This window comes from Dufourea novaeangliae, unplaced genomic scaffold, assembly GCF_001272555.1.
Source record: "Dufourea novaeangliae isolate 0120121106 unplaced genomic scaffold, ASM127255v1 scaffold12, whole genome shotgun sequence".
NCBI lineage: Eukaryota > Metazoa > Arthropoda > Insecta > Hymenoptera > Halictidae > Dufourea > Dufourea novaeangliae.
This window is the reverse complement of record NW_015373886.1, coordinates 2,739,217-2,766,763: the sequence shown is the minus strand read 5'-3', so window position 1 is coordinate 2,766,763 and position 27,547 is coordinate 2,739,217. Positions and strand designations below refer to the sequence as shown.

Below are 27,547 nucleotides of genomic sequence, written 5' to 3'. Positions count from 1 at the left end.
TTTTTTAAATGTTTATCAATTTCAGTTCTATTTATTTTGTTGAAGCATATGCAGATAAAAAATATTAAAAGCAGTAATTTTCAAAAAAAAAAAATATTCCGGTACCGGGAATCGAACCCGAGCCTCCTGGGTGAGAGCCAGGTATCCTAGCCACTAGACCATACCGGAGTTGAAATGTTCATCTCCTTTAGTCGTTCAAATCTGCATTCATTGTTTATAATTATATTTGCATAGTACACAGTACTATTTTCTATTAAAAGCTAAAGAAGTATAAATATAATACGTAAGTTTCGAAAATTGTGTATTTCGACTTAACTAAATTAAAGAAGGTGACCACAAAATTAATAACATAAACATAAGCGCAAATAATTTAGGAGTTTTCTGTAATGTTTATTTAAAACTTGTTTACGTAACATTTTTCTGTAATGCTTATTTAAAATTTGTTTACGTAAAATTATTCATTTCCTTTCTTTAAATTTTATGAGATACAATGTATTGCAGTTACGCAGGTACTGAAACTCATTATAATTGCTATATATTTTTGTTGCGATCTTTACATTGTTTTTGTTCTTTTCAATATCCGTAAAGTATTAAGAAATTCATAGTGTCATAAGAATACCAACTATTGTGTTATTACACAGGTTACTAATATTTTTTCGACAATTATTAGTATTATTCTATATAAAGTGAAAATATCGTACAAACACTAATACATTAACGTCTTTAGGAATAGTATTTTTACCACAAAAAAAATAATTTCCGGTACCGGGAATCGAACCCGAGCCTCCTGGGTGAAAGCCAGGTATCCTAGCCACTAGACCATACCGGATTGAAAGACGTTTTTTTTATGCGTATTTACATGGTAACGCCAGGGAATAATAATAGTTTTATAATTAATTGTATTCTATATACATTAAAAAATTTATTTATTGTCGAAAACTTAATTTAAGAAAATAATTATTCCCTAAAAATAATTATTTCGTTGTCTGATGGATACATAAAATCAAGAAATATTCGATTCAACCACGTTAAAACTAAAATTAAAAGTATATACCAGAACTATGTAGTATATAAGAAAACCGAACCAATATTTTCCTCTTTTATACATATTTTTATTCTTGATATGAATTTTGGTATCAAAAGTTTCTGTCACTGAAGTGTAAAACTCAGAGATTTCAATGTCTTTGAGTAAGATCTTCATTATCTTTTCTTTCACAATTTTTATTAATATGTACAATATAACTATTTTCTGGTGGTTTTTACTTCTTCATTCAATTCTAATTGGTAGAATGTTAATTAAATATATATTGATGAAAACCACTTTCCATCAAAGAATGATTTTTAGTTTGCTTGGACTGTTTTACTATGCGGAATCTTTTTTCGCGGACCACATTTCTGAACATTTCGATAAAAAGTAACAATAATCGCACATTCAGCGAATTACAAAAAAAACAACGAACCAAATTCTATCGAAAGCTGTTTTAAGTCTATAAACGCTGCATGAACACATACGCCCACGTTTCTGATATTACACCCTTACTAAGGAATATCCAAATATAGTACTCAAAATACATATACTTCGTTACTGCATTCTTCTTTTAAAAGAAACCTTACGTTCAACAATTTTTGCTTAAATATCGCTAACTCTTATCGTACATAATAACTCCCCCCGCATTTTATAATAAGTACCATCACCAACGAGGTATAAGAATAGACCTTTCATCCATTATATTTCTTCGGCCCACTGTTCTGGGGTAATTTGCCCCATTTCCATTTCGGTGTCACCAACCACCGTAGATTCACTGTTCTCATAATGTAGAGGTCATTAAAATCACAGGATTTTTAAGGTGTCGGAACCACAGTTTAAGTGAGCCACTAACTCTCATACGATGAAAAGTCCATTCTTATACTTCGTCGATTGTACAATCATCAACTTATTCTATGCAATTAATTTCGGAAGTATCGCAAATTACACCTGTAAAATATTTTATTGTTCACTGAAGGAAACGCGGAACAAAAACATTATATTGAATTAATCAAAAAAATAATTAAAAAAATTTCCGGTACCGGGAATCAAACCCGAGCCTCCTGGGTGAAAGCCAGGTATCCTAGCCACTAGACCATACCGGAGCACGGATTCTCATGGTTTTATAAGCCGTATGTTAGTTGTACCTATCAAAATTAAAATGAAAAAAATTTCCGGTACCGGGAATCGAACCCGAGCCTCCTGGGTGAAAGCCAGGTATCCTAGCCACTAGACCATACCGGAGCACGGATTCTCGTGGTTTTATAAGCCGTATGTTAGTTGTACCTATTAAAATTAAAATGAAAAAAATTTCCGGTACCGGGAATCGAACCCGAGCCTCCTGGGTGAAAGCCAGGTATCCTAGCCACTAGACCATACCGGATAGTGCAGTCTTTAGCCCTTTATGCATATTGCATTGTTCCACTATACCACTATATGTATTATATAATGTAACTAGGAATTGCAACTAAAATAGATGGGGCAAAAACTTTCCGGTACCGGGAATCGAACCCGAGCCTCCTGGGTGAAAGCCAGGTATCCTAGCCACTAGACCATACCGGATGTTGATGTGACACTTCATTTACCCTTATGGCAATATGAAGAGACTATAAAATGCTCTATGTAAAATGAAATATTACTTAACATTTTAAAAATATTTACTGTTGACAATGTTTTATTTCTAACGGCTGCATATGGAATTGCATGAATACTATGTTTAAATTTTAATTAATAATTAATATTGGTGAAAAATATGAAACAAAAATTTACTTCTGAATGCGGCCTAAATTAAAAAAATGTTCTATTAATTCTAAAAGTACATTTTGGAAGTTAAGTATTAATTTATTGTAAAATGTAATATACCATTTGTTAAATTTAGAACGTGTGAAAGGGGCTTTTTTTTGTCATGATTGTTGCAATTAGAGTTGACACAAATGTCTACTAAAGCTACTTGGATTACTACATATTGTCTGCTTTGTGTACATTCTTTCTCTAATTAAAGTGAACTGTACGAAGACTTCATTTTGCAATATGTGAGAACGTAACGTGTATTTGTAATATTGAATATCAATAACAATTTGTTAATAGCAGGCTGGTGGTTGCGGACGGATAGTCGTGATAATGTTGACTGGTCAACGACTGGAAGTGACTTGTGATCCTCAAAAAGTTACAGCGGGAGACTTATTTCAGGTAATTATATAGTAAACAATATCTAATATGTTTATTATTTAGGAGATGATTGAATGAATTTCCTTCTTTTAAATACAACTTTGGTCTTAATTTTCAATAAAGTTGTGAATGTACCTTTTTCATACTTTGTTAAATTAAACACATATTTGCTTTTTTTTTTGTTGCAAACTATTAATCAATTCAGTCATTTCGGCAGTATACTCATATATGTCTGGCATTTCATAATATATTGATAACTGGTAACTATCAGCTGATTTATAAATCTTGTTCAGAAGGCATAGATGCTTCGTAACTCATAAGAAACTGATAAGATCTTTAAAACATACTTGAGCATAAAAATAAAATTTCTAGTATTAGAATGACTGCAGTAACTACTTTAAAGTTTTTAGTTTGCATGCAAACAAATGTTATAAATTACGTAAAAGTTCAGAAAATATATTTCTTTGCAAGTAATACAATTAATATTGCATCAGATAATTTTCATGTGGATTTCGATATAATTATAATTGTTACTGTTATCTACATTCTCAATATGAATAATTTATTTATCAGTTGATGTACAGACAGCGTTTGAGCTATATTATATTTTACATTATTTATCTATAATGTATATCTTGACTTAAACGGTCTATATGTTTGCTCTGAATAATTTTACTCTAAAATATTATTAGAATCCAGAATTCTTTCAATTTCTGCGATAACACATTTGTGTTTGAATGACGTCATGGTACATTAATTTTAGACATAGTGTTTGTGAATAAAATTTCAGTCATATCACGTTCTTTTTACGAATCGTACGGGTATCTAGAATTACACCATGAAGTTCAAGACGTAGACGGTTATTCACGAGACCACAAATTCCGGTGTGAACTCACGAGAAATTCTGGCATTCTGCCAAGATTAATCGTTATATACGACAAATCCACAAACCGTGAGTTATGCAATACCAACGATTATCGCGTGGTCAGTGCGAAACAAGCGTCAATCATTTTGAAAGATCTAGTTTCCATCGAGTAATCGGTTTAACTGACCTTTTCGCGCCTTTATTTTCATGTTTTTCACATTTCCATTTTCATATCATATTTTCGTCACAACTGTCTTATCATTGTACCGTCTTTCAGATACGATTTTACTGCTTTTTCATATTGAAATCAGAAAATAAACCATGTTTAAGCCTGTATACCTACGTTCATAAATATTAAAACGATTCTTACAAATACCAAAAATTAAGTAATTGAAAATGAAAAATTTCAAAAAAGCACTAACGTTGATTTAGAATCATAGAGCCTGTGAATTCTGTGATTCGATGGAAAGAAGATAAATCTTTGATTGGAAATAGGTAACAGGTTTTTACTTCAAATAATAATTGAAACTTTCATCGGTTTTAAAGTTAAATCAAAGATTTCAAGAGACTATTAAAGATTTTAATCTATCGATCCTTTTGTTGACGGACTTGACGGTTCGACGGCAGAATAAACTCTGAGATTGAATTAATATACAAGGTGCACTGTAAGTACTGGATTAAACTTATTTCTGCACAATGAAAAGTTTTCGGAAAAATAGAATTTTCAAATTTACCTGGTTTGAGTCCACAATATGTACCTGATCAATACAAATTACACATTCCTCTTTGTATTGAGATAAACTTTTCTGTTTACCTATTTAATTCTGTTTTTAAACAACTTTATAACAAAAGTTTTGAATTTGGCAATTCTAAATTCTTTTACATTCTTTTATACGAATAAATCACATTGTGATATCAACAAATCTTACAGTACATTACTAAACTTTCTACATTATCACTAATTCATTTACCACAAATTAACAGAATTATTAATTACCTCATATTAACACTGCATAACAAATAACTAGAAAAACCATTATAAACGAAATTCATGTTAAAGTTTTAATGTAAAATATACGGTTACTTGAAATCAGAAAATATTCCTTAAACAGGAGTACAGACCATATTCATTACTTAATTAATCCTTTCTGTTCGGTTAATTTCATTTGGAATCCTTACTTTACTTAACGTTTATAACTCATACTATCAGTCTGAAGATTCCATGTGGCATAATTGAGTAATTAATTATGGTGGTATAATAAATAATTCAGGGCAGGAAAGTTTAAAATAGAACGTATCCGGATATTTCGAAATTCGGATATTCTAAGACCTGATCGACTCACCACAGTTTAATAAATGTGTTTCCCATGCTTATCTAATCAAAAGATGTCTTTGATCTCGTTGTAACGACTTATATCGTGCGCCCCTTGGAAATGATTTCAGGCTATCGTGCAAGCCGAGAGCCTCGACGAGAACTTCACCCTCGGTCTAGCCGTCCTGTTGGCTGGTGATTTCGCAATTTTACCCCCTGAAACTAAATTGAATAAAGTCGCACCACCGGGATGGCTGAGCAGTGGCAAGAATAAAGGTCTCCTGGGACTTCCGACTAGTTTTATGCTGTACTTGAGACTTAGGTTCTTTCTACCCTCTCTTCGGGGCATAAGGTAAACTCTAAATACTATTTCGTAGTTACATTTAAATATTTAGTGGCGAACTATTTCAAGATTTATCGTTTGGTTATTACATTGCTTGGTAGACATCACTGTAGCCAAACTTATAGTGTTTCTTTAACACCCGTGAACTGTTCAATAATTTATTGCATTACTATTCCTTCAATTAAATTAGACCTGAATTAAAATCTAACTAAGGAAATGTATTTCTCTATAGCTGGGTTATAAACTGCTGGTGTCAAATTATTTTACAAAATCCTATGATAGAAAATATACTTAAGCATCAAACTTTGACTTCGGGTTAAATTGACACAAACGAGTCAATACGAGGGTTAATTAATAAGAGAACTAAACAATGGTTTTTTAAATATATGTAGACAAGGTGTTTGGGATTTATATTATCAAACTTTTCTTACATACTGTGCGACATAGACAAAAATTGTTATGGAAATGTAGGTCTAGAAATACTTGATTAAAAAGTTTTGACAAAAATGTTAAACGCGAAATACACCTAGTATACATATTACGACGTTCAGTTACATGGGTGATATATGTCTAGTTTCTTTATTCTAGTATGACTACAATTTTATGATTTTTTGAAAATCGCTTAAAATCGCTTACTATTATTTTTTTAAATCGCTGAACGTGATCAATATAATTTGTGTGGGTTTACCATTCCCAATATACACGCGAACCCATAAAACAAAATTAAAACATAAGAGTGTTCTCACCATTGTTTTCCCGTCTAACATTTTTTTTCATGATTTTTGAATATAACACATAAAAATGTTTATCGAAACTGTAAAAATACAACAAAATTTCAATCTATTACATAACATACGACGTAATCTATTACATACAATCTATCAACTATAAATGCAATTATATTGAAAAGAAAAATTTGAATCTTTAACCCTTAAATCTGAAGCACCTTGAACACATTTTACATGATGATTACTTTTGCTTGCATAATTGAGTCGTTCACAAGTCAAAGTGACTTTGGACTTTACCAAATTTCATTGCCAAATCGTTTGACGGGTGCTTAACTCCTTATATGTAAAATACATTTTTTAAATAATTTTTCTGGTGTTAATCACTTCGACAAATGAACTGGTCAGTTATGGTATAAGCATATGAAAACAATAGAAGTTTGTAAACATTGTTCATATGTTGTTTACTCGTGGAATATTCATTCAGGAGTTGGATATCGAAGCATCTACTGTATTTACAAATACGAAGGTGTATATTGGAGCAACAGCTGGTGTGTCCGTGCCCGGAGTTAATTAATCTGACTGGACTAGCTCTTCAGGCCGAATTCGGAAATTACAACATGAACGTGAGTATATCACTAATTTGCTACCGTTACGAGTACCGATGATATTAACTGTCAACTCCGAAATGAACGAAGATGTCAAATAGATGACTAATGTAGAAACTAATGTAAAAATAGATACTAATGTAGATAAATAACTTGATTATCTATCAACATGTACGTTTACATAACTCGACTTTCATCATGCATTCATACATATGTACATCAATGTTTAAAATTTTTTGTACACCCATCAATTATTGATATAGCGTTGATATGTCATTCATACTTTCAGAAACTTCTTTCTAGACCATATTTTTTATATGACCAAGCTGTACATAAGGAATTTCTCTAGAATGTACAGTTTGTGGTAAAATTTGTTGCACAAACATAACAAAAATAGCTCTCCGTGTAAGAAACAAATAAAAAAACATAGAATAAAATCTTTTTGTGCAAAGTTTAGTTTTTAAGAAAACTGATTTTGCAAATACATCTGATATTCGTACTAGCAATAAATAGAAATGATAAACAATGAGAAGACATGTTGCATAATATTCTCGAAAATAAAAAAGCTCCATATGGAAAAATTTTATTGTAAATAAAACATTTCTTTTTACATGCAAAATCATTTCCTTGTCGGTTGTATCATGAATTTTGTCGCATACTGTATTACAGAGTTTTTCCTTAACATTTTATTATTGCAAAACGTACTTCTTCTTTGTCAAATTATATACGTTTTTGTCAGCACTTTATAACGTGGATATAAAAGTCGTGGATTACATTCTCTCACTTTTCGCTGTCGCTGAAACTCATAACTTAACAAAAGCAACGACAAGAATTTGACATTTTTTGTTCTCATTTTTAACGTGCACGATCATTTAAACATCATACTGTTGTTTAATGGCTGAATATTAATATCAGCTATAGCAAGTCAGAAAATTAATTATTTATATGACTTGAGAGCTCAAAAGTCAAGAAAAAATGGTCTCGAAAAAAAAGCATTCCATATCACAGCCATTTATATTTTAGTGATCTACTTCAACAGGCACACTTTTTACGACATTTCTATGCAAATAGTTCTAAAGATTTATATAAAAAGGAGCTTTAAAGCACACTCTCCTACGGTGCATATGTTGGACTAATAGAAATTACCATCTTAAATGCCTCCAAACTTATGGAGATGAGAGAAAAATGTTTCTGAAAATATTTGGTCTGCGAGAAAATCGTTCCAACCAAATGACGACCTGTTTCATACTACAGAATTTCTGTTTGACTATTTTTCCCTTAACACATTGCCTATCAGCGGGTATTCGATAGTTTTTTTAGATCCAAAAATCGACAGGCAAATACCTATCAATAAATTATTCACTCACAGTAGGAGTTTACCATGATGAAGCAGCAATATAAAAACGTAATACAATTTATTTGTTGGTAAATTATTAGGCTTCTAACAGATAAGCATTGAGATCAAGCAATCTGTTAACACTATGAGAACCGACCACGTCACAGTGGCGTCATGTAACTACCAACTGTCAATGGCCGATGTCAGGAAACTGGCGTCATGTGTCAGCTGGTACTTTCCAGGTGTTCAAAGTTATGCCCTTTTTCACATCCATAGCAAAAACCATATGCTATTAATTTTCAAAAAACAAAAAAAAACAGTCAACTGGTGAAAGTTACTCGCAAAACTGATCGTTCCTCATAGTCTTAACAGGCTTCCAATTCAGAAATGTATTCATTTCTCCCCGTAATTCAATTTCAATCAATCCACCCTATATTATTCCCATCTTCTCGTAACAATTAACATTACACATTTCCATCTAGGAGCACGGGTGCGGCGATTATTTCCTCTTGGAGCACTACGTTCCCGAGTCATTGATCCTGAACATAGATCAGCATCAATCGCAGACGAACAACAGTGGTACAGACGCCCTCCGTGCCCGGCTCCATCAAGCTCACCGGGACCGACGTGGCCTCGACTCGAACAAAGCCGAGGAGATGTTCATAACTCACGCGCAAACGCTCGCGGATTACGGGTCGCACTATTACATCGCCACCGTGGACTCGAAGGAATTAGAGAAAGTGATGGCGCAGCAACGTAGGAGGAACGCGAGCAGCGATCGAAACACGTCTGACAGGCTGCTCGAAGGCGCGGAGAGTAATTACAGCGGGGACAGGTCCCGAGAGTATCCTATTCGCGGCAGGATCGAGATCACGCGATTAGGATCCTGCGAGAACCTACCCAAGATCCCTTACAGCGGGGACGAAATGAAAACACCACCGGGTCTGACGAAGAGCGCCACTTCGGGCGACATTTACGGCGGTAGCCAGAAGTCCAAGAACCGTCTCGAGACTTGTAACAACAATAATAATATTAATAATAACATGAATCACGGGAGCAAGAATGGTAAGACGGAGAAGAGCAAAAAGAAAACGGAGAGCAATGTCTGGCTGGCTATCCACGCGCAGGGATTGAAGCTGTTCGAAAGAGGCGGCGAACCGAGAGAAAGGATCGAGCTGGCGCAGTTTCAGTGGAAAGACATTCAGACGTTGAGCTACAGCAAAAGTTGCCTGGTCGTTTACAGCAAAGTGAATGGAAAACGGTGCAAGTTTAAGCTCAGAATGGACCATCGAAAGTAAGTCATTGGTTTAATTGCCTGGTTGGTTTCGCGCAAATATGGCTTGAATGAAAGGGGCTGTGAATCGGGACTCTAAAAGTACGGAGCGTATTCAAACAGATGTCAGTGATGTTTCTTCTTAGACGTGTGGTTGAATGATATCGAAAAATCAAATTACCGTATTCAATCGGATTGTTCAGAATATGAAAACGTTACGTTTGTTTAGCGTGAATAGAAAATAGCGAGCGCGGAGTAGAACGCTTTAGGTTTTTGCTTTTAAGTGGGATTTAAGAGAGAATTTAATGTGTGGCACAAGACGTCGGGCGACTTCTAATTTTAGAGGATTTCTGTGTTTCAGAAGTTACTTCGCTTTCAAGCTAACCTCCCTGCACCATCAGTTCTTCTTGAGGCTTCGTTCTGAACTTACGTCGCTTCAAGGACTGGCTAAAGGTATGCATCAACTTTGGCTTATATAATATAAGCTACTTTGCAAACATATATGCTAGCCGAGAATTTATTATATTGGGTCAGTGCAAATATTTTGATGGGTTTTGCTCTAAAAGAGTAGACTGATAATGATTTTAATTACAATTTAATAATAGTTTTATGAAATACGTAATGATTCTATTATAACATGTGTATTTTCAATAAGAATTTTTATTATAATAAAAAATTGGGAATATTATTATTTATTGAATTTATATGATTAAATTATATTAAGAAATTGACGGTTTAGCATAGAATGGGCTGTTCCAAACAGATCACAAATTGTTTTTCACGATGTTTGTAACGTTTGTTCCTTCCATTTTCAAATTTTTTCGTTTTCTTTATTTTTTTTTCTTCTTTTTTTAACACTCCGCAGCAGTGCTGCCGGTACAGCGGTATAGCACCGCAGGCAGCTCCGCCGTAGCTAAAGAGTTAAGGAGTGCGCAGGCTACCCCCGACGCTTGGGAAAGTCGCGAGACGCTAGTTCTTTCCGAATATTGTTTTTTTGGTTTTAATTATTATTTGTTACATTATTTATGTTATTAAATCATCATTTAATTACTACTCAATTATTTGCTTATCCCACGTCCAATCCACCTCACGATAAACCAATTAGGAATGTTTTGTATTGTGGAGCAATTTCCTAAAAAAATTAGTATCAATTTTTTTTCGTAGTACTAAAATTTACTGAAAATTTTTGCAAAACGATATTTCATCAAAACTATGTTAGATCAAAAGAAATCGTCCAAACGGAGGATTTAATTTTTTGTAGACCGTGTACATTCAGAATCGTGTAAAAACAGAATTAAAAATTCCACGAAAAAAAAACGAATTACAGAATTTGGAGTTCCTACGACGTTGGAACCGAAAGCCTCACCGTCAAAGACGAAATCCCACGACGGCAAAACCAAGATAGCCATAGCAAACACCGTGAAGAATGCGCAACTGAGACCGAGTTATCCGATGCAACTCGAAGAATTCCAGAACAAGGAGAACGAGAATCCCGCGAAGGATGCTAACGCGCTATCAAAGCCGAAGGATCCGCTTCGCGAGCCCGGTCCTTGTTCGTTCGAAGAGGACGCGCTTTACGCGCAGGTGAACGTTCGATTGGAACCGGAAGGCGAGTCCCGTGACACGGAGGACGAATCCGAGCGAAGTTTAACGACTCCCAACGAGCCGCTTTCGTTGGACGCGAACGGAATGAAAACCAACGGACAACTTTACAGCTGTCCCCGGATCGACCTGGCTACGGACACGGAATTCGGTTATTCATTGCCGAAAATTATGTCCTCGAACGACGTTGGTCAGTTAGAGAAACCAGAGAATCCTGAGGAGCTGTATGCTGCGATCAACAAAGTTGGAATCACGCGAAAGGTGGACTTTCCGGTACCGGAGGAAGTGTGGGACGTGACGGACGTGAAGAAGTCGATACACAAGGTATGTGAGCTTTTATTATATACAGGGTGTAACAAAAGTGTCGTAGATCCCTGAAATGGGTCACTCGCGAGGTGATTTGGAACAAGTTTTTCCTTAACAAAAATGTTATCCGTGGCTTTGTTAGCTAGATATTAACGGATATTAATAAGCGTAGCGCGTAGTCAACGCTACCACAGGAACTCGGCCAGCAGAATCACACTCTGATAGGTCAGGGTTTTTCGTTAATATCTCGTTAACAAAACCTCGGATAACATTTTTGATAAGGAAAAACTTGTCCCAAATCACCTGGCGAGTGACCCATTTCAGGGACCTACAATATTTCTGTTACACCCTGTAGACATATCGGTCTATGAAGATGGCGTTTATACAGATGTTAACCCTCGGAGTACGGACGTTTTTAATATTCGTAGAGACAATGGTGTCTGGGTCCGTTTGAAACCCTGTGCTCCTTCTTTTTAAACATACTTTCGAACGCGATCATTAAACGAACACTTGCTTTTTTTGTACGACCAAACATGAACAACTGCTAATTTAAATTGCATTTACAAATCGATGAGTTATATATGGTTGTTAAACACTCGGGTCCACATGGACTCGGGCACCGTACTCCAAGAGTTAACAAAAATATGGAACACATTCGCAGGATGGGTTCGGCGTGCCAAATTAAGATGAAAATCAAGAATTACGGAATGGCGTTCGAGGCTTCATTTCTGAGTTATTAACCCTCATCTTTCAATTTAACACAGTGGTAAAAAATTAATACAAGAAAGAGATAAGTAATTAAATTTGCAAATTCTTTAAAATAACAGTCACAGGGCCTCAAATACATTTACTTACATATGACAGAATAAACATCATTTCTTAGGAGAAAAATGTGTCAAATTGGCAGAAGGGACGGTTGATTGCTGAAAATACGGGTAAAGATACTACTCGAATTGCTAATTTCCAGCTGATACACATGCTCGATCGATGACCTTGTGAAACTAATGACTTAAATAAAATCAGATGAATGAAACCAACTCGTGAAACAGTTAATGAGTGCGCTTCTCAAGTAGGATAATTTGTCACATTGGACATATTTTATGTGTATTTCGCCCATATTTTCTACAATTAATACTTCGAAAACAAAGTCTTGAACCCAGTTCCGTCATTCTTGAATCTTGTCTGTTAGTTTGGCATCTAGAATCCACTCTATGAAATTGTCCCACATTTTTATTAACACTGTATTTCACTATTTTTGTTAATCTTTAATCGAACAGGAGACGTCTGGGAGACTATCTAATGCAGGGGTGTCAAACTCATTTAAATCAGGGGCTATTTGTCTAACAAGTAGAATTCACGCGGGCCGCACAATATGTATTTATATTATTTAGTTATTTTAATTTTTAAATTTCATAGTTTCACCGAACAATCATAGTAGAGGTCTCGCTATGTATTATATACAATGAAATTTAAAATTGCTTATATTTTGACAATATATTCAATTCTTACAAAATATAAGTCGCTGCGGACCACAAAAATACACGTCGCGGGCTACCAGTTTGACACCCCTGATCTAATATGTATAAACTATCAGATATTTCTTAAACGGAACCACCCATAATCTCGTTAGTTTTTCGTAGTGCCTAATAGGAATACTTGTAACTTGCTACTACATATCAAATGATGTTTGTAAAGATTTGTATCGTTTCATAATTCCTTTAAAAAAAGTCATCTCTAGAAGGCACATGACCGTTTGCGCAGAAGATTCTAACATGTCCAGTTAAGGATTAAATGAAAATTCGGTTTATTCGAACAAGTATTTAGTTTTAACATTTTTGTAAGAATTATGGATTTTATTTTGGTGAAGAAGCCGGTATTATTTAAATGTTTGTAAGAATATTTAAATTTGGTTTATTTAGTTTGAATTTCTTCTGTGAAAGAAATGGTCTGTACGTATTTGTCACGAGAATATCAGTGATTATTTGCACAGATTTTTGGGAAGACGTTTAACTCAAAAATGATTAACCATATTCTATCAAAAACGACACAATGGAATGATTTTGATTCAAATCAGAAGTTATATCAAATTGTCATAAAATTGTTTAAGATCTTTTTAATTGAATACAGTAATTTATTTTTCGTACAGACATATTGAAATAATTTTAATTCAAATAGTCCCAAGTTTTATAAATTAGACGATTCTTAACTTTGGTACATCTATATGAGATGAATTACAAATATGCAATTTTCAGCTTACCAAGATTTATTAACAGAATTATCACAACTTAGACTTGAAATATGCATTTATATTGTATATCGTCTGCCACTATGAATGTATCAGTACGAGAGACACTTTAATACAATAATTCTAATGAAAAGTCTGCTTTATTCTTAATCTAAAAATTTTGTCATTAATAAAATAAATTTCAATTCAGTTTCTCTTCTTCCTGAATGTAACTTTTAAAAGTGAACATTTATATAAATAGTCGCATTAATTATACACTCCAGTAAATATTCGACATTACGCCAAAAAGAGCATAAGCTACAACTTAAAAGAGACATTTCCAATCATAAAGAAATACTTCTACGGTCTCATGCCTCAAAGAAACAAAACTGCTTACAAATGTAATATAACATTACCGTCGTAAGTAACTTTAGTAGTTGATGCGACGTAGAAGAATGAAGAAAAAAAATCGTAATCTGTTTGTAGTACAGTCATTATAATGTAGAAATAATTTTTTACATTGAAGTTAAAACGAGCTGCTGTATTTTTTTAGATGAAGACCTCGAGTTTACCGAATTACGGAACACCCAGACAATCGGGCGGTTACCGCACACCCAGTTTACCACGGCGTCTGGGGGTGAAAATGGGTACACGAGCGATCTACAGCAGTCTCGTACAGAAAGACACCGCTCTTACCGACGACATGGAGTCACTCTCGCTAAAATCCGACACGGAGTCGTCGATTCACTCCTTATCCGGTCGGTCCACGGAATCTCCTCTACCGGAAGCATATGTGCTCAGTTAGTAATCGTTTTATCTACATCCGAAACAAAATTTTAAACACGCCTTGGTTCCATAATTTTTTTCCCATGGTTATGTTATCAAAAATTGAAAGATATTCACTCTTTATACCGAAATTACTTATTTATCTACCAAAAGTCTGTTACTAGAAAATGGAAACTCTGTTGATAAGTAGGATAATACGAGATTTCGATTTCAAATTGCCAAAGTTTGGAGAAATGTCTCACCAATACAAAAGTACAGATATCGAAGTTATTGTTTTTATTTATTGTTTTTTGATCATTAGATTGCATGCACTTACAATACACAAAGATATGATCGACATGGTAAAATAACAGATTTTATAAATATTAAAGAATATTTTTATCTTATTTTGAATACAGTATCATCCTTTACAGACGAAATAAATTTTTGTTTAATGCCAGTTCTGGTGAATTAGCATATAATATATGATATTGCATAAACATTTACAGCCTAATGCTTAAATTTTAGTTAATTGAAATCGGTACAATAGGGACCTCTTTTGAAGCTTTGCAATGCTACATGGTACTCATGTGGTACTCAAATGTTACACAAATGATACTCAACACTCATGTCACAGATCAGAATGCTATAAATAACCCTCCAAACAAATATAAACAATCACTCAACTAAATTGTTTAAAAAAATGTATGTTATAAATTTCCAAATTTTTGTCTAATGTTCGCATCACAGACGCTGACATCCGTACAGACGACGAGACATTCCACGTTACCGAGAACGAGTCGATGTCCGTTTCGTTGGCGGCGCGTCTCGAGGAGTTGTCCTTCGCCGAGGAACGAATTCTGCAGACGATTAAATTGGAAAGGGGTCACGGCGGCAGTATAGGGTTGCAAGTAACAGAGGGTAACGACGGTGGCGTTTACGTTCAAGCGGTGTCTGTCGGAGGGTCGGCCGATATGGCCGGGAACGTGAACAAAGGTATGCTTTGAAACACCCATTTTTCACGGGGTTCGCATTAATTCGATGAAATTTATCGGCGGTAGGCGATCGTATCGTGGCGATAAATGGGCAAAATTTATTACACCTCCGTTACGAGGACGCTCTGAAGATGCTGCAAAGCTCGTCCGACACGATCGAGCTGGTCCTCTCTCAACCTACCTCTCGCAAAAACGCTATCTCCGGGCAGAATCACGAACAAGCCACTGTGGAAAACAATTATTTGAAGTGAGTATAAACTTTTTTTGGATAATGTTCTTGTTGGCGTTTTTCATGCTTATTGTCTTTAACACATTCACTGCCACAGTGTTTAGTATTTGGATAATAATATACATATAATACTGAATATAATGTGAAGTGGTATAAAATACATTTGTTTTTGTCTTTGTTATTATGGATATACGTACGTACGCGTTGACTTGAACCAGGGGTTGTAACGGTTCCGAAAATATCTGTTTGGAATTATTATATGTCGGTTCTGACTAAAACAGTCATGAGATCCGAAATGATGTTATAACTGTTGTGAATATAATGGTTCTTGTTCATATTGGTTTCGATTCTTCAAAGCCAGTATTATATATATATGTATATATAACTGTTATTTTTCGATTCTATATGTATAGGTCCCAAGACGGTTCTGAAATCGATACTTCTATTACATTCAATCTTAAATAAATAACTTATCTAATGTAGTTAAATCATTTTTCTTTAATTTTTGGATAAACAAAATGAAAAATGCATTATTTTAAATTACAAAGAAATAAATATTAAAAATATTTTAAAATGTAAATTTTGTAAATGTTTTAAAGTTCTAAAATTGCAAAATTGTACATAATCTGCAACAGTAATATTTAGAGTTTTCAGTAACTGCAAAGTCGATACGATTATCGATTCCAGAACTGTTTTGGATCTATATGTATAGAACCAAAAACCAACAGTTATGAAACCGATGTAGAACCGAAAACTAATAATTATGGAACCGATATCAAACCAAATTATTATTGGTTTTGAGGAACCGAAACCGAAGTCGATATAAGCAAACACCTCTTTGCCTATAAGAGTTATAATATTATTTCCCTTTTTATAATAGATTTTTAACAAAACAGATCGATCTGTTTAAGGTATCACTATCATTTTAATGAATATTTTTGAATAAATGTAATAATCATCTGCACAACGAATTGTGCAGAATTAAGATAGTATAATAAGGACATACGAGGAATAAGTGAATTCAGTTTGTCTATAGTCAGACCGAAGATACACTTCATACATGAACCTTCCAGTCTTCTAGTAACTACAAAAACTACTCCTCTTAATTAAATTAAATATATTTAATTAATAATTCATAAATAAAACAGATTCTATTTTCAAACCCATGCGCACGATACCTGCCAACGTCACCTTAAAATCAGACTTCGTAAGAAATCAGTAGCAAATTTAATTAAAGTTGTAATTAAGGTAAATAAAAAGATATAGTTATGACGCCCCGCTCGAACAGTATAAAACAGTAGGAAGAAAGCAAACTCGCATTTTTTCGTTTACAATACTTAATCCACCAACCACGTTGATCTTTTCGTTCTTTCATCCAACTGTGGTTAAAAGTTTAGCGGAACAGAACAAAGTAGCTTTTCATTGTCTCTCGTAAAAGATTTTGTGGTTCAAGACTGTACACGTATTGATTCCAGCGATATCAGATTCGAAGTGTCCTCGGAAGCAGATACGTCGAGTGTGACGAACAAATGGCTCGTTCAAAGGACCACCGATGGCGCATCGGTTCAAAACACTTCGAGCGCGTACAGCAGTGCCGCATCCAGCGCAATGGGCAATCATAATGCAAACAGCCTGTACATGGGCGATCTCGTCGATAACGGCGCACTTAAGTCCGCCAGTATATTGCTGAATATAGAGGACTTCGACGTCAGCAGAACGAGCCGCCAAGTCTTTATTTAATCGACCATATGCTAAATCGTAGGTACCTCACAAATTGCCCTTTTATTCTAGACGAATAATTTTATATGTATATGTATATCTGTCACAGTAAAAGCGTAAAGTTTAGTAAATGTATACACTTATTAGTCAATGTATGTGTTACTGGTATTTAAAAGTAGAACTAATTACAATTGACGTTTTTAAAACTGAACAGCTTCAGCTAGTTATTTATGCATTTACGTACGATTTTATCAGAAGTATGAACCGAATATAAAAATGTATACTATTTCTAGTAAATACATTCATTTACTAGATAATGCACACATTTCCTATAGCATGTTATCAAATACATAATATCAAAAGTATAATTTTTTTAAAAATACGTATAGAGAATTTAAAGAACAAAAATAAAAATTGAAAGCTTTATTTGATAATTTAGGGATCTTTTTAAGAAAATTTATTGTTTTTACTTTAATAAATATAAGAACATAGATTCCGTTAGGTTATATTTTTATTTAACCCTTTGACTGCGGCGCACTCTCACACGAAACCATCAATATATACGACGCGATGAGTATGTCAGTCGCTAAAAAAAATCTAAATTCTATGTTAGATCAGTTTCGTAAAACAGTAAATGTGTCATAGTAAGAAAAATTTAGAGAACATATATATACGCCTTTTGTATACATATATTGATTGGCATTGAAGGACGTATACATTATCTGTACGCCTTTGGTATATGCATATTGATAGACATGTCAGGGCGTATATGTATATGTATATGCCTTTCGTAGTAAAAGGGTTAATGCATTTAGAAAGAAACAATTATAATGTTCCTGTGGAACCAGTTAAACGTCCAGTGGTGGGGATGACGTCTGAACACTTAGTGTCGAGGAGCCTTCGAGCACTCATCGATGATTTCCTATACTTAAAAAGTATTTGAAGGTTTGCTCTGGATTATTTATTTTTAATACTCGTTACAGTTACCGTTTATTAAAATTAATTTCCTTATTATGAAATACATCTTTCTATTTGAAATTTATTTAAATAAGAAGACACACGTTAGAAATATCTTGATGACTGTTTTTGAATACTTCTTCCTGCAATATTATACATAAGAAACTATTAAAGTTATGCTTCATGAAGGTATACTTGAAATATTTACTAAAAAAATATGCAAATGATGGAATATGTATATAATCTTTATAGCAGATGTAATATACATAACTTTTAATGACAACAAGAAGAGATGTTTGTCATTTTTACAATAGCTTTGAATAGAGTATGTAATAAAAACACTAATAATATGATTAAAAAAAATGTACGAAATCTTTAATGAATGATGAGAAACTGTATACTATATGTATTTCATTTTTACAACAAAGTATTAATGCTTTCGTTTTTCCAATCTTCTGCTCATTCTCTTAATTTTAATACCTCGCGATGATGAGCGCTCGTATGTATAAAATCCTACAGAAAATACCATTAAGACCGTTATGTCCATTATGTCGAACGTGGCTGCATCGCCTACGTAACCTAATCGAATTGTTTTTATCCATTTAGTGGACGAAGCCTTGCTTAGAGTTCGAAGCGGCACCATTTGTTACTGTCTCCTCTACTTGCCAATTTAATACCAATGGTCGCACTAAACTTGCCCCTTAACCATGAACACAATAATCAAAATCATATTTTAAAGGACATTTCTATTTTCCTCACGTCAATAATAGTCATAATTCTCTTAGTACTCTTTCTCACGGAAACTCTCGAATGAATTTTATTTTCCAGGGGGAGTGAAAATAGTCGAAAATCAATTCTTAAAGAACATTTCTTTAAAAACCAAAAGATATCACAATAAAATTGTTTACTGAATTGGTAAATACTTATTATAATTTACAGAAAATTAATCTAAAAAATTACTATTGCATATTTTTCGAGAATATTTGATGAAAGGAAATTATGTATGAAGGTTAAGGGTTTCACTTTTGGATGACTTTCCGAGACATCGTTGAATATAGCTTTCTGTGGGACGTCTCGTTAGGGTCTCCCCTCATTCAGTAGGAAATTTAAACTTGGTAGCGTTACTGAATCACTGCTATTGACCGCAGGGTAGAGAGGGGTGGACAGTCGTCTGTTATTTGTAGAGAATCACCTTTAGTATCCCTCGGACGGTCTGACGCCGTGGTCACTCACGCGTTTCCGCATCTCGAATCTTTTTTTTAAACATTCGCCGACTGTGACCTACCTCTCCGATATGCACAAATGTAAATATCACAAATTGTTCGTCTAAATTTTATCAACGTGTTTACGCTGTTATTTGATTATATGGTGGAACCTCGATTATTTTATATATAGTACATTTAATTCTGTTTTTACACGGTCGATATATTTGCGCAAAATTCGTGTGAAAAAACGTGAAAACGTGCGGAAGAAGACACTATGCATGTGCAAAAATAGAGGATTGCATCCAGACCATAGATACCAGTAAAAATAATACGATAAACTTATTAAAAAATTTTTTAATTTAAAGCAACTAGAATTAAAGTGTTAGTTATTAAAAAAGCAAATGTATCGGACCGTGTGTTTGATCAAAACAAATCGTGCAGAAGGAGCATTCAGTTTTCCTCTGGACCGTGTTAAATCGAAATTGTGTGAAAACAGAATTAAGTGTAGTTATCTGAACACCGGTTACTTGAATGTGTAATTATCTAAATGGAGTTGGTTTTACAAAATTTTAAATCTGTAACGTTGTATAAAATTTAATCAATGCAGTTATTTGGTAACACATCTGCTACAGATTCCCTTCTATTTCTCATATATGTATTCAATGCAGTGTGACTTAATCATTTTCTAAAACCATGTGCTATATTTATTCAACATGCAACAATTGCAACAAATTAAAAACTATTTCAAAATAGATTTTGATTATGAAATAATATTTCATTAGACTCTGGATTTTGTGTTTTTTAAACCATATTTAATTGCTTGAAATTTATTATATTATTTATATTAAGAGTAGTAGAGTAAACAAATTTTTGTTTCCTTTTAGCGTCTATAAATTAATCCTTGAAGATCGATATTTACGTACTTACAATATTCGAATCACTTAATAATAAACTAATGTTATATGGACGGACAATATTTTTCGATTAATTATTATGCATTCTGTGATACTCGGAATGTTACATTTCGGTAATTAAGAGTGCTTGTGTTTATTGTTTTTAAATAACAATTGTATTAAATTGGTGCATATGAAATGTCATCTCTGTTCATTCAATTTTTCAAGAATAATGAGTTACACAATATTTAACTATTTACTATATTGTATCATCTTAAAACATTTTCAAACCATACCTTTAAAAAATTAAATTTACACTTCACCTCGTTGCACGTGAATTCAAAACTTCGTTCATCAAATATGGCAGTACAAATATTAGATGAAATATAGTATGCCAGTTTATCATATATATTGTCATACCTGTTTTAAAATTTGGTATATTTGATTCAGAATAAAGTGTTTCAAAATGATCGATTTGCAAATAATGCTTATATGATAAATATTTACAATAGAAGAGCCAGCTTCGAATTCAATGATTTTTCAATATGTTGTCGGGGTCGTCATCCTGAGTCATGCTGTGATGGTTTTAGTTGAGGGTCGTTGTTTATTAAAAAGTTATTAACAAAAAGATTTCTTCGAAATAGTTTACTTAGTTTTGTTTAATCATTTACATTTTCTATTCCTGGCTATATGTCTGCCATTATTTTGAAAAAAGCAGGTAATCTTTCATCAAAATCAATACAACTATTTCTAACGAACTCTGAATTACTTTTTTTCTTTGACTATCTCTAACCAACTCCGATCAGTATAATGCTTCAGAGTTGGTCAGATACGATTCAAGAAAAAAAAGTCATTCAGAGTTGATTAGAGACAGTTCAAGGAAAAGGCATCATTATTCCCTTAATAACTTTTTAATAAACAACATTTGATAACTGAAACTTTCTGAAGGTTATTCAAAAGGGTGACCTTGACAACATACGTCAAAGACATCGATCACTTTACTTATCAATACTACTAATGTAAATTAAACCCTTCACTACACTACTCAGGGTGACGACCTTGACAACATATTGAAAGATCATCGAAATCGGAAGTGGCTCCTTTATTATAAATATTTACCTCTCATATTAACCCTCCGTAGGCAATGTGGGAGCGTTGACGACCCAGGTGAAATTTAATTTTGCCAGAACTGTCCCCCGAACTTTTATTTTTATTGGAAAAAGTTTTCAACATTTAACTTAACGTACAAGTGTATGATACATTAGAAATTTTCATAAGTATTCTAGAATTTTTTCAAATTTCTCGAAAGCCAAAAAGAGGAAAAAAAATTAAGCTTGGATATAAACGACCTAGGTTGAAATAGTTTCGATTATTTAATTTCGATTCTATAAGAAAATTTCCAAGAATTATACATGGTATTGACAGACACCACGGCTGCAGTACACGATCCCCTAATTCTTTTGAGCAGTGTATTACCCGTTGCTGTGTGTATAAACGATCGATCGACCACCGGTTGTTTCAGGCGCAGAATCAGCAAGCACTCCGCCGGTTCCGCCAAGACGCAAAAAGCGCAAAGCAAAGTTCACCGGGACCGTAAAATCTCCGCAAGGAACGTCACCGACGAGTCTCAACAGACCAGACAGAAAGCGTCTGGCACCGCCGCCGCCGCCGCCGCGAGCGACCCGAAAAGTTAAATCCCACGCTGCTAAGGATCACCGAGAAGAAACGATTTCAAAAAGTCGGACAGCCGAAGAGGCAGAAGAAACTTTGAACAGTCGAAGTTCCACCGAACTGGGGCTGTCTCCGCAGCCTTTGTCCCTGCAGTTTGACGACGTCGACCTAATACCAACCGAACAAACGAATGCAACTGACAAAAATGACAACCACAATGCAGACCACGTCACAAATATGTCAAACGGTCGCCCGTTTCCCATATTCGAGACTCTGAGAACCAAGCAGGACAAGTATCCGCCATTGTTCTTCACTCTACGTGACTTTCAGAAGGTGATGTCTAACACGCTACCGTACGAGGACGACTCGAGGACCGAATCATCCGTCGAGCTGATGACTTCCTTTCGAGACTCTATTCGCGAGTCCTTCGAGCAATCGTTGGACGACGAGGAGAACGACATGTGCTTTCGCGTCACCACCACAAATCTACCGTTCGAGAAGTGTCTGGGTCGTTGGAACGCTGCTTTTGCGGATCGTTTTATCGAGAAGTTCGACGATCCAAATCCTTTCATTTTCGAGGACTATATCGATAGAAGCAACAAGGTCAACATCCGGCGATCGGCTGGCCCGATGTGCCACGATAACTTCGAGGAGAATCCGCCAGCAGTTCCACGTTTGTCCAAGGTGAGATTTGTGATCCAGTCACCGAGTTCCTCGACCCCGGATCATGATCTCAGCGAGGAGGAGGAGGCCGTCTGCGACAGGTCGGAAAATGTCAGCCCTTTCGTGAATGAGGAAGCTGAGCGAAATTACACCACATCTGTGCAGCTGACGGAAATCACGGAGGATATGGAACTGGAGGAAGGAGGTAACGACGTGGAAGGTCAGCAGAATTCCCAGCTCTCCGATAAGCTCGGTGATGTACCTTCCAGTTCGATTTTGAATACTCAGGACGCCTCTGTCGAATGGTCTTCGTTGGAGAACATTTGCAGTTCCCTTGATTTAGTTGATCGAGAATTGTTTGATGAAAATGATGATGCTAGTGGTACTTTAGCAGATTTCGTTTGTACCTCGGCTTCCATGCAGTTGCAAGGAGCATCATTTGGTTCTTCGTGGTCGCCTGAAAAGTTCAAGTCCGTAGATGCAGAGATAGGATTAAGAGAATCAGAAAAAGATTCTTTGCCTGAATGTAGTTTTACGTTGAATAAGAACGAAGGCAATTCAGAAAGGTTGATTGACGATGGTAACTCGGTATTAGAAAGTTCAGTTGATGGTATAGATTGCTTTGAACAATTTGAAGCTAGCACTGATCATATGGGATCACCGATCCAATTAGAAGGATTCTCTGTGAGTGCAAGTAATAATATCGACGTTAGTGAAACTATAAATGAGGATCCATCTGATATTACTGAACAGGAATTGACAGTGAATATAGTAAATACTCATTCTGTGGAGCAAAAATTACTCGCTGCACAAGATTTTGAGGCTAGTGAACGAAAATTGACAATAAACGACACGAAGATTGAAATTGTTGATAGGACGTCGATAACAAATGAACTGGAGAAGAGTAACACGATAGAATCTGTAACATTGAATAATGTAGAAATTTATTTGGGTCAAGATGTGTCATTATCTGAAAAACAATTGGATGATAAAAAGGTGACTCTAATGACCGATTCACTTGATAAGACCACTCAGGAATATAAACGGAAGATTTTCGTCAGTGAATCACTTCGGAATATACTTATTTGTCACGACTTTTCGCCCACTGAATCTGAAGACCAAATTCAGGCTATCGAGCCGAATAACGTCAGTTCAGAAACTTCTAGTACACCTTTAAATAAACCTGCCACAAGTTTCGAAGAGTCTATTGCAAAGCACGGTATGGAAAAAGTGAACAATATTTCAGTTTCTCAAGATGATACTAAAAATAATGAACCGTTTGGGCGGAAAGACAGTATTAGCGTTCCCGTTAACATTCGACGAAACTCATTTTTAGAGAATATGCTCTCTGAAGATGGTGATCAGACCTGGAATATTTCTACAGGTTGCAAGATTGTGGCTACTCATCCAAAATCATCCATGTCAATCACAAATGAAGAATCGATGCCTGTGATTAGAGAAGAAAATAATATAGCATGTAGGTTAAGCGATTCGATAAAAATGGATGCGGAAATACAAAGAGTGTTGCAAGAATCCAAAGAAATCATAAAGAAGGTAGAGACTCCAGTACCGAAACCAAGATCATTTATAAACATCCAACCAAGTAAAAAACATGCTGGCGAGGCAAAGTGCGATGTATTAAACGAATTGTTGTCTAATTTTACCAACATTAAATTGAAACCGGTAAACAACGAAAGACAAAGTAACACTGGGAGTGTGTTCAAACTGGATGATACCCTTGGACAAAATAACGATAATGGAAGAACTGAATTAAAATCAGAAATCTCTATGGAAAGTTCAAATAACAGTTCCTGTAATAAATCTTCTGCACGAAGTAACGATCGAGACCTAAATCAGATACAGAATATCTCTTCGCCTGAACAGATAACTCCGTTTGTTTCTACAATTATCACCACCAGAAATCAAGATTCTTCAAACAATTCCAGGCACGAGCAAGTACCAGTAACTAAGGACGAATCGTCAGAAAAGTATCGGAAATCTCAAAGTGGATTTAATTTTACAACAGAATCGACATCTGGGCTTAGCAAGTCCCTAAAAGCCACGAGAACGAAGATGAACAGCAACGAAGAGATCGTCAAAGTGGAAGTACATAGATCGGAGCAAGACGAGGATAAAGACCGAGGATCGTCAAGAAGCGTGCTTGATGCACGCGTCGAGCTCGGCAGAAGCTGGTCAAAGAAGAATCCTTTGTCTTTAGAAAGAAGCGACAAGATTTTAGATAGCTCGGCGGAATCTCAGCAGATCGTGGGCTGCAGTGAAAAGACTGACGCAAGTGTTTGCATCGAGGAGGAGCTCGATGATCGTGACCACACGGTGATGGGTCAGCCGCGCGAGCGTGGCGATGGACAGTTAGGTTTAAGCAGGAGGACGTGTAGCGGCGACAAAAGTGCCATAGCTAGGAGGATTCCTCAACCCCATTGTAATAATAATGACAATAACAGGGCCGTAACACCCGTAGCTGTAAGTGACGACCAATCCCGCGACACTGTAACAATAACCCCCGGTAGAGTTAGGAGCTTCGTTAAGTACTACGAGATTCGGCAAGAGGCGACGACCGACAGAGATTCTAAAAGTAACGATAGAGATAAAGTAGATAGAGACAAAATGGCGGGACACCAATCGGTGTTCAGCATCCGCAGGGGTTTGGAGGCGAAGGCGATCGAGGATAGATCCTTCGACGCGAGGAAGGAGAACGTTCCGTCGATCCCGGCCAAGAATTCGGTCGAATCGATCAGAAGGGAGAACAATTGCCCTGCTGCGGTTGCAGGAACGCTCGGAATGGAGCAGAAGTTGAGACGATCGAGCGATCGCGTCGCGAGAACAGCGGATGATAAGGGCTTGCAAACGAGGAAGACGGGGGACGCGATGCAGATACCTTCCGGTGATTTGAATCGGGAGCCTGGGAAGGTTAAGAGGAAGAAATCAGTGAAGTTTCAAGGTGGACACACTGTGATCGGTGGGAAATGTTCTCATGACGATGGTTCCTTGGGGAACCCGACCGCGAATCGAGACACGAAGTCGCCGAGAAAGAGGAAGGCTCCCGACAGACCGGCAATTGGGGGGACTGTCTTGAGTGGAACAGTGGATTCGGAAACTGCCGAGCACGAGGAATTTGTGGACGCTGACGCCCGCTCTTTCGATAAACGAGAAATTGCTGATCAGGTTTGTTTAATTAACTTGAAAACGTCTTTGTTGGTAACAGTCGGAGATAATGATATTACTTTTGGAATTCTTTACTTTCACGATTCATTACTTTTAATTTTGTAATTCTATTACATCTATTTATATTTATACGTCATTCTTTTATATGGTAAAGGGCATTCCAATATCGCATTAGGTCTTCTTAAGAAGTTTGCGCCTTGCCTGAAAGTTTAGTTTCAAATAATAGAATTCAACGAGATTGTCACTTACTTGTTTGTTGTGTGTATAGTATGTACTATCGTAAGAAGTGTCGTAAAACAATTTTGCATCGGAAATTTACGAATGTAAATCAGATACGTTAGTTATCGTAAACATGTGAAATAAACTTGACGAAGGAATATATGTGTAGGTATTTTCTGGTTTATGAGGTTAACAAAGCAATTAACGCAACTGGTACAATGGGGGACGTGTCCCATGTGTATATCGAAATTATTAAAGCAAATCGGTATTAAAAACGATTTAATTTAAAAAATAATATAGAAAATTTTATATTATTTGTAAAAAATTATATATATAAAACTTTATATCATGTATACACTTTCAATTTTATATCTTTTATACTTCTGACTGTTTCCTAAAAATGTTTACATATATTATTGATATTTTGTTTATTATATAAGAATAGGGTTTAAGCAAATGATTTTAAGCAATATTAATGAATCCACCTAAATATTTGTCAATTGTTTTGTGTCACAAGTACCTATCTTCGATCGTACCTTTTCAATTACCTTTTCTTTTCTACAAATAATTTAACACCAATAGCTTTTATTAGCGTATTTGTTTGTAATTGTTTCAGAGTTTTACGAAATATAAAATCAAATGATTTAGCAGAAAAGTATACGTAAATGAAAAGTGGAAGGCATTACTTCTCTCTTGCTTTATACATTTCGTGAATTTATACGAACACGTGGCTTGCATTAATAATTATCTCGTACATGTAATCAGAAAAAATGCAATGAAGTTACAAATTTATTTAATTTAACAATAATTTAATTTAATAATTTAAATGAATGACAACTTATTAAATTTCTTTTCCACAGATACCAACCGCAGCAAAAGGCGAGGAATGTTCAGGTATTAACCGCTTCGTTCCAAAACCAGAAACTCCACGCCTCGTATTTTATTGTACTGTATAGTTAAACTGTAGTTTCTACACGTTGTTGTTGTCGTTTCCTCGAATCTCGGAGAGATTTAACCGCGACGTTGCTTCGCGTCACAGCATCATTAGTTTTTTTTGGACGGTTCGTTCGAAGCCTCAACACAAGAACAGATTTTTGGAGTCTTTCGTGAGGTCAGTCTATTTGAATTTGATTTTTTATCATATTAAATGAAATCATATATATTATTACACTGTGTTAGCCACAGAATGATAATACAAAATTAAAAGAAATAAACAAATAATGATGATGATATTAATAAACTACATATAAAGTAGCGAAGT

At 35.1% G+C, this 27,547-nt stretch overlaps 2 protein-coding genes and 6 non-coding genes across 8 annotated transcripts in view; 2 read left to right on the top strand and 6 right to left on the bottom strand.

The window, feature by feature from the left end:
* The window catches only part of LOC107194348, a 112,179-nt gene extending 89,738 nt beyond the window's left edge, over window positions 1-22,441 (top strand). Inside the window, exons 7-17 of the mRNA XM_015583965.1 lie at window positions 3,116-3,214; window positions 5,502-5,722; window positions 6,926-7,064; window positions 8,865-9,676; window positions 10,017-10,108; window positions 10,983-11,581; window positions 14,341-14,587; window positions 15,303-15,548; window positions 15,614-15,794; window positions 17,252-17,534; window positions 22,073-22,441. Of these exons, the coding sequence (XP_015439451.1) occupies window positions 3,116-3,214; window positions 5,502-5,722; window positions 6,926-7,064; window positions 8,865-9,676; window positions 10,017-10,108; window positions 10,983-11,581; window positions 14,341-14,587; window positions 15,303-15,548; window positions 15,614-15,794; window positions 17,252-17,516 (2,901 nt within the window). The 3' untranslated portion in view covers window positions 17,517-17,534; window positions 22,073-22,441. The remainder of the gene's footprint in view (window positions 1-3,115; window positions 3,215-5,501; window positions 5,723-6,925; window positions 7,065-8,864; window positions 9,677-10,016; window positions 10,109-10,982; window positions 11,582-14,340; window positions 14,588-15,302; window positions 15,549-15,613; window positions 15,795-17,251; window positions 17,535-22,072) is intronic.
* Window positions 97-168, bottom strand: Trnae-cuc. Its single transcript has one exon. It is a non-coding gene; the product is annotated as a tRNA-Glu (tRNA).
* Window positions 758-829, bottom strand: Trnae-uuc. Its single transcript has one exon. It is a non-coding gene; the product is annotated as a tRNA-Glu (tRNA).
* Window positions 2,059-2,130, bottom strand: Trnae-uuc. Its single transcript has one exon. It is a non-coding gene; the product is annotated as a tRNA-Glu (tRNA).
* Trnae-uuc lies at window positions 2,198-2,269 on the bottom strand. Its single transcript has one exon. It is a non-coding gene; the product is annotated as a tRNA-Glu (tRNA).
* On the bottom strand, window positions 2,337-2,408 carry Trnae-uuc. The gene has a single exon. It is a non-coding gene; the product is annotated as a tRNA-Glu (tRNA).
* On the bottom strand, window positions 2,516-2,587 carry Trnae-uuc. The gene has a single exon. It is a non-coding gene; the product is annotated as a tRNA-Glu (tRNA).
* An 81-nt stretch (window positions 22,442-22,522) lies between the features above and the next one.
* LOC107194300 lies at window positions 22,523-27,319 on the top strand. The gene is made up of 2 exons (XM_015583907.1): window positions 22,523-26,067; window positions 27,147-27,319. Exons 1-2 carry the CDS (start codon window positions 22,558-22,560, stop codon window positions 27,240-27,242), a joined length of 3,606 nt encoding a protein of 1,201 aa, XP_015439393.1. The 5' UTR covers window positions 22,523-22,557; the 3' UTR covers window positions 27,243-27,319.
* The last annotated feature ends 228 nt before the right edge of the window (window positions 27,320-27,547 follow it).

Coding starts and splice junctions, on each gene's coding strand:
- LOC107194300 (XM_015583907.1), top strand. CDS start 22,558: ATGTCTAACACGCTACCGTACGAGGACGACTCGAGGACCGAATCATCC. Junction 26,068..27,146: donor AACGAGAAATTGCTGATCAG/GTTTGTTTAATT, acceptor TCTTTTCCACAG/ATACCAACCGCAGCAAAAGG.